This window comes from Rhinoraja longicauda, chromosome 25, assembly GCF_053455715.1.
Source record: "Rhinoraja longicauda isolate Sanriku21f chromosome 25, sRhiLon1.1, whole genome shotgun sequence".
Classification (NCBI taxonomy): Eukaryota; Metazoa; Chordata; class Chondrichthyes; order Rajiformes; family Arhynchobatidae; genus Rhinoraja; species Rhinoraja longicauda.
Genome location: NC_135977.1, coordinates 11376196 through 11383238, shown reverse-complemented (window position 1 = coordinate 11383238; position 7043 = coordinate 11376196). Strand labels below are relative to the sequence as shown.

The 7043-nt window shown below is 42.7% G+C and overlaps 1 protein-coding gene across 1 annotated transcript; it reads right to left on the bottom strand.

Annotated features, from left to right (window-relative positions):
- Nucleotides 1-235: 235 nt before the first annotated feature.
- Nucleotides 236-3866, bottom strand: LOC144605629 (immunoglobulin lambda-1 light chain-like). The gene is made up of 3 exons (XM_078421067.1): nucleotides 3786-3866; nucleotides 3346-3687; nucleotides 236-769 (listed from the first exon to the last, which is right to left on the bottom strand). Exons 1-3 carry the CDS (start codon nucleotides 3829-3831, stop codon nucleotides 447-449), a joined length of 711 nt encoding a protein of 236 aa, XP_078277193.1. The 5' UTR covers nucleotides 3832-3866; the 3' UTR covers nucleotides 236-446.
- Between the last annotated feature and the right edge of the window lie 3177 nt (nucleotides 3867-7043).

Sequence of the window (7043 nt, the reverse complement as noted above, 5' to 3'; positions counted from 1 at the left end):
AAATCCAAAATCGGAGACACGGATTTGCACCTAATTTCGTCAATCGGAAGGCACTTGCAAGCAGTCCTTCAGGTTTCCTAACACATGGATCATCAATCAAGAAAACGTCGTTTATTTGAAATATAATGAAATTTCACAAAATGCCAGTTTATAAACACTGCCGCGCCCTTCGGGCATTATTGTTTTTATTCTATTGAAGGCAAGGACATTTGCACAGAAAAATTACAACGATGCATCGTAAATAGAATAATCGCCTTTATTGTATTGCATTAAATGTCACATTATTGATTTTCAGTTCACCGTAAGATACGGACAGCGCATTCAAGGCAACAAAGTGCACATGTGCTGCGTTTGAACAAATACCATGTTAAAGCGAACATTCAATATCTGAATATTGGATTAATTTACAAAAGAAATGTAGCAAATCGGGAATTTGATCCTTTGAATTAGAGGCAACTGGATCTGGCGATGTTTGCCTGAATGGGGGTTGCCTGGGTTTCGTGTTTAACCACACAGGAGTAAAGCTCGTGTGAGTTCCAGACTGTGGCTGGCAGAGTCAGGTAACTGCTCGCACTGAACGTGTTGTCCGTCTCCTGCTGGACCCGGCTAGTGGCAGCGCCATCACTTCTCGCACTGCCGTCCACGGTCCACTCAATGTCCACCGCGCCCGGATTGAACCCGTTCACCAAACACACCAGGGTGGCGGTACTTTTTGCCGTGACTTCACCCATTGAAGGCGCCAGAATGGAAACGGTGGGGGGCCGCGGACCTGAAAATAAGAAATGAAATAAATACAAGTGAATTATTTATCGGTTGTCGTTAAAAGTCTGAATCGATTCAGCTGGACAGATGGCAGACAAAATTTACGACGACGGTGCCAGGTTTCGAACGGCTGAAGTATAGGCATAGATTGGATATGCTAGGACGTTAGACCTTGGAGTGCACATAATCGCGAGGGGAATACACATAAACGTGTGCACATAAACGCGAGGGGTTAGCGCACGGAGTCTTTTCCCCACATTAGACGGCTTAGGTTCACGGCAACATTTGTAAAACATAATGTGTTGACTCCGTGGTAAGAGTTCCCCGTCGAAGTTGATGAGGCAGGTACAATAACACCATTAAAAAAAACATTTGAATTAAGACATGGATAATAAAGGTTTAAAGAGATATGAGCCTGGCACAAGCAAATGGGACTAGCTCAAGTAGAGCACCTCGGTCGTCATGAAAAAGGTGGACTGGAGGCCTGTTCTCCGTGGCGCTGTGGCCGTATGCATCATTCTTCACTGGCTTTACAATTATCTTTGATTTATATTACCTCATATTATACAGCAGAATCATGCTAAGGTTTTTTTTTACTGTGGTGCGAATATCCGAGGTTTAGTAAAACATGTAGCCTATGCTTTTCAGATCATGGAAACGGACAGAAAAAAATGTAATTATATCTCATCCTGGCAGAATGAGCAGCATTTCCAAATTAATGCCGGTTTAAATAGTAATCCCAATTCTTTCCCGGAATAGTCTTTAGAGTGTTATTAGTGAATCTCCCACGTCGTCTAGAAACAAGGGTTCCCAATTTACCCCAGGGGGTTAAACCTACCATTATTGTTAGTTGTACTTAAAATAATAATGTTAAAAACAGTATTTTAAAACTTCCCCTTTGTCGGCTGTTTTATTATGGTAGAAATGTGAACTTAAATTACTGAACAAAACAGGGTGGGGGTAAATTTACTTTCGCAAAGTTGCCAGGGGTAAATGGGACAAAAAAGGTTGGGAACCCCTGGTAGAAAGTCCGTGATGCAAGGATGGTGGCGGTTAGAAAAATGAAAGGTAAAACTAAAGAAATGTTCTTGTCAGATTCAAATTCTTTCTGATACATATCCAGACAGTTCTGGGTTCAACAACCAACATATCCGAACTTTAAAGAAAAATTCAAGCTAACGCTAAATTCAAAGACGCTGTAATATTTGCTTCAAATCTTTCGATTCTGAGCAATTCAACAATAACCTCGTCTAACTGTGTGCCTATTTCTGAACTCATTTATACGAAAACCGCAAAATGATGTCGTGCACTTCTTTTAAGCTCTTTGACAACCACCAATCGTCAGGTCGGTCTACCAACTACCTGCCCGTAAAAAAAATCGACAATCAGAGGGATCATGTTAAACAGCACAATAGACAGTCTGCGTTTTCTGCTACATCATACTCTCGATGACAATCGGAGAATCAGCATCAAAATCCCTTGCAGGTTCTACAAGGTGGGTACAAAGAGTCTGACGGCATATCCATACAAATGTGATCAGCTAAGGTGGCAATGGCTAGCTGAACCAGAAATGAACCCGAATGCGGTTGTGCCCTTGTTTCTAATTTCGGAGCTGAATCAGACTTGCAACAATCCCCCACACTTTCGCGTAAAGGGAATTGAAATGGTGCCGTGCGAAGCGTTTCAAAATTTGTTTTATACCTTTTCCCTGACAATTAGTTTTAGCGCTGTTGTACACCTATCCAAACGCCACTTCACCCTCATGGTGTCATTAAAACAAGCAGCATAGCCATTTGCCCTCATGGGTATTTGCAATTTCAAAAATATTCCATTTAATTCACCAACATCCCCTGCCAAATGTTTATTAACTTTCCTTTGGATGCTTCCACTAATTCTACGTCCCAAAATATACCGTAAGCTAATAAAATCTCATAATTACCCGAGCATTTCTTCAAGTAACGGCAACAGTTTTCATTTGCATTACGCTTATATTGAAGCAACGTGTGTAATAGCATCAGTCTCGAATGAAACCGGCCACTTGATGAAACATCAAATCAGAGAATCAGCATTTCGGTTAAATGAGCAGGTTACATGAACATCAGAGAAGAAAGGGGGAAAATAGATCTTCAGGAGATCATTCCAGAATTTCACAACTTCGCATTTGAATCACAGCTGTCAGTTTGAGAAGGCGTTAGATCGACGATGATCAAGAAGCCGCGGTTAGGTGAGCGCAGGTTTCTCGGAGTGTTGTAAGGGTGGAGGTAAAGGATTATTTTTTAAAACAAGTTCGCGTAGGAGAAACAAGGAACCGCGAATGTTGGCATCTTGAGTACAACACAAAGTGCTGAAGTAATCCAGCGGATCAGACAGCATCTCTGGAGGACATAGATAGATGATATTTCCGTTCGGGAAAGTCTCGCAAAGGTTCCGACACGAAACATTGCCTATCCAGATATCTACCGGAGATGCTGCCTGACCCGTTGTCTACTTAGGTCTAATAGGATCTTGCTACTGAGGATTTATGATGGAAAGCAAAATCATAGTTCAAAGATTTGTGTTTCACACCGTGAATACTTTACTTACTGCGTAGATTCAGTTTGGTTCCTCTCCCAAAGGTGAATTTACTGTCGCCCCACACACCACAGTAATAATCGGCAGCGTCCTCCGTTTGCACGTTGGTGATGGTTAAATGCATTTGGTTCCTGGATGAGTCCACGGAACCCGTGAATCGTTCTGGAATCCCGGAGCCTCTGGTGGAGCCTTCATACCACACGAAGACAGGGGCGCTGCCCGGCTTCTGCCAGTACCAGCTCGTGTGCCAGCTACCGATGCGGCCCCCTGACAGGGTACAGGTGATTTTGACGGTTGTTCCCGGCGAGGTTGATATAGACGGGTCCTGAGTCAATGTAGTCTCCGCGTTTATAGCTGATAGGGAAAAAAAACAGATAAATATACAGAACCATTAGAAAAAAAACAGCAGAATATAAAACGACACAACATTGATCATTCTGCGCTCTGCTCACAGTGGAAACAGGTCACCAAGGCAAGAACCCAAACCCATTCTGCCATGTCGAAGGTGATAAAGGGATGTTTTGCTGCACAAGCGCGGTTTTGAGCCCTTTCGAAGTTTGTCTTTTAAAGTCTTCAGCATCCCAACGTCACCAATTATTAATTATTCATGCAAATCTTTATCCACGTGTCATCGAATCACTGAATTATTGGCTCCGTGTAAAATGATATTTCTGCAGATCCGGCCCTTTGGGAGAAAGAAATATTCATATTGTTTTAAGTGGGAGGAGAAAAGCAGACAACGGTGAACTCTACGGTGGCTGGGGGGGGGAGAGGGAGGGAAGCTCTAAGATTCAAAGGCGGGAACTGTTGTGTGAGAGCAGGCTCTTATTTACTGAGTAAAAGGGGTCAGCTGTATTGGATGATGGGACTGGAGAGACTTTGCACTATCCCCCTTAAGCTCCCAAATAATTATAAAATAATACATTTGCCCTTTGCCTACAAATAAATCGCAGTCGTGTAATATCGCAAGGCACAATTCCACCACGAACTCATTCATTGAATTTAACGTGCCCACTTTAATGGTCAAGTTAAACGGCACAGGAGAGTCTGTTAATATGTTTTCATCGCAGTGCGAGAGAACGAGAAGTTGTCGACGCTTCAGACGGTCGAATTCTAGGGCAGGGGAAGAACAATACATAATTAATTGAAGTAGAAGTGTGAGGAAGTAATGGTAAATGCATGCCATGGAACATAGCCAGCTGAAGCCCACTGGCAAATTCAATTAAAATATCAGAAATTCCAGATGTAGACGGAGGCTTTCAATGTGATCACTCAAAAGACAGAAACTACACACAGAAATAAAATCTAAGTGGACGACACATCCACGATTATCTAAACATGTTAAAGACAGCGTTAAAATAAAAGACCAAAAACATTTGCTAGTAGCAAAGTTGAGTGGAAATTAAATAAAATTGAACAGCGAATTGTAAAACAATATGACGATAGGTTTAATGAGTACGAAAATATCAAAGTATTGTTGGACGTCAGCTAGAAGTGTAAATGCATGATAATAAAATTTCTGCAATTGTTATTACAACCTACAGAGTAAATATTGGTCTGAAGTAGGGGGTCTGGGGTATAATTAAAGGGGAATATGGAGGTGACAGATAATTTAAATGGTAATTTTTCATCGGTCTGCTCTACAGAACATGGACTTAACGTCCCAGAAACGGCTGCAGTCAAGGTAGTGGAAGCAAGGAACAAACTCACAAAAGTTGCAATCATTAGGAAGTTGATCGAGCCACGGGCTGACAGGGTCTTAAGATGTATTGTATTCCATTATAGAGTCTTAATTCATTCCATTGCAGCGCTGAATTCATTGCTTTGAGTTTTATTTCAAAACTACCATGGACGTTCCTTGGTATTCATTTTCATCCAGAAAGGAAGAGAGACAGAATATCGTCCGCCGCAGGCCGCACATCTGTCCTGGAGAAATATTGCAAGCTGTTACTAAAACGATATAAAGGGCACTGACAAAATGATCAATGTCATCTCGCAAAAGTCAAAATGTTGTTGAGAAAGAGAGAAAATTGAGAAATGAGGTGCTGGTGCAGGATTCCCCAAAAGTTAATTTACAAGTCGAATCGGTAGTAAGGAAGGCGAATGCAATGCTAGCATTTCTTTCGAGAAGGCCAGAATACAAAAACAAAATACAAAACAGGGATGTAATGCTGAGCCTTTACAATGCACTAGTCAGACCGCATTTGGACTGTTGTGAGCAGTTTTGGGCTCCAATCTGAGGAAGGGTGATCTGGGGTTGGAGAGGATCCAGAGAGGGTTTAGGAGGGTAATCCCAGGGACAATTGGGTTAATGTGTGATGAGCGTTTGACGGCACTGGGCCCGTACTCGCCGTAGTTTATGAGAGGGAAGGGACTTCATTGAAACTAACCGAATTGTGAATTGTGGATGGAATGAATGTGGAGTGGATGCTTCCACGAGCGCGGGAGTCTATGACCAGAGGTTGCAGCCTCAGAATAAAAGGACGTACATTTAGAAAGGAGATGAGGAGGAAATCCTTTAGTCAGAGGGTGGTAAATCTGTGAAATTCATTGCCACAGAAGACTGTGGAATCCAAATCAATGGATATTTTTAAGGTGGAGATTGATTGGTTGTTGATTTTACTCAAATCAAGGGTGTCAAGGGTTATGCGAAGAAGTCAGGAGAATGGGTTTGAGAGGGAAAGATAGATCATGATAGAATGGCGGGGTAGAATTGGTGGGCCGAATAGCCTAATTCTGCTCCTCCAACTTATGAATTTATGAACGATGTTTCACCAATTTACCGAAAGGCTTTGAAGAAGTAACATGCCAGGCAGATATAATTTCGAACAGGCATTTGATAAGGTGATGAATCAAAGGTTAATATGGTAAATAATATGGTGATATTATGGGTAGAGTATTGACATGGATAGAGAACTGGATGGCAGACAGGTAGCAAAGAGTAGGAATTCACGGGTCCTTTTCAGGATGGCAGGCAGTGACTAATGGGGTGCCGCAAGGCTCAGAGATGGGACCTCAGTTATTTACAATATATATTAACGATTTAGTCGAAGGAATTAAATGTAATATCTCCAAATTTGCGGATGACACAAAGCTGGGTGCCAGTGTGAGACGGGAGGACGATGCTACGAGGCTACAGGGTGACATGGATAGGTTGGGTGAGTGGGCAGAAGCATGGCAGATGCAGTATAATGTGGGTAAATGTGAGGGTATCCACTTTGGTGGCAAGAATAAGAAGGCAGATTATTATCTGAACGGTGTCAGATTGGGGAAAGGGGAGGTGCAACGAGACCTGGGTGTCCTTGTACACCAGTCACTGAAAGTAAGCATGCAGGTACAGCAGGCAGTGAAGAAAGCAAATCGCACTTTGGCCGTCATTGCGAGAGGATTTGAGTATAGGAGCAAGGAGGTCCTAATGCAGTTGTACAGGGCCCTGGTGAGTCCACACCTGGAGTATTGTGTGCAGTTCTGGTCTCCTAATTTGAGGAAGGACATTCTTGTTATCGAGGGAGTGCAACGTAGGTTCACCAGGTTAATTCCCGGGATGGTGGAACTGACAGATGCTCGAATGGGCTTACATGCACTGAAATTTGGAAGGATGAGAAGGGATCTTATGGAAACATAACATTCTTCAGGGATTGGACATGCTGGACGCAGGAAATATGTTCCCGATGTTGGAAGAGTCCTGAACCAGGGGTCGCAGTTTAAAA

What these genes read in the sequence shown, in the direction of transcription:
- LOC144605629 (XM_078421067.1), bottom strand. Translation starts at nt 3,831, where the DNA reads ATGGCAGAATGGGTTTGGGTTCTTGCCTTGGTGACCTGTTTCCACT. An exon ending in CTTGGTGACCTGTTTCCACT is followed by an intron (nt 3,688 to 3,785) that starts GTGAGCAGAGCG and finishes TTTCCCTATCAG; the next exon opens with CTATAAACGCGGAGACTACA. An exon ending in AACCAAACTGAATCTACGCA is followed by an intron (nt 770 to 3,345) that starts GTAAGTAAAGTA and finishes TCTTATTTTCAG; the next exon opens with GTCCGCGGCCCCCCACCGTT.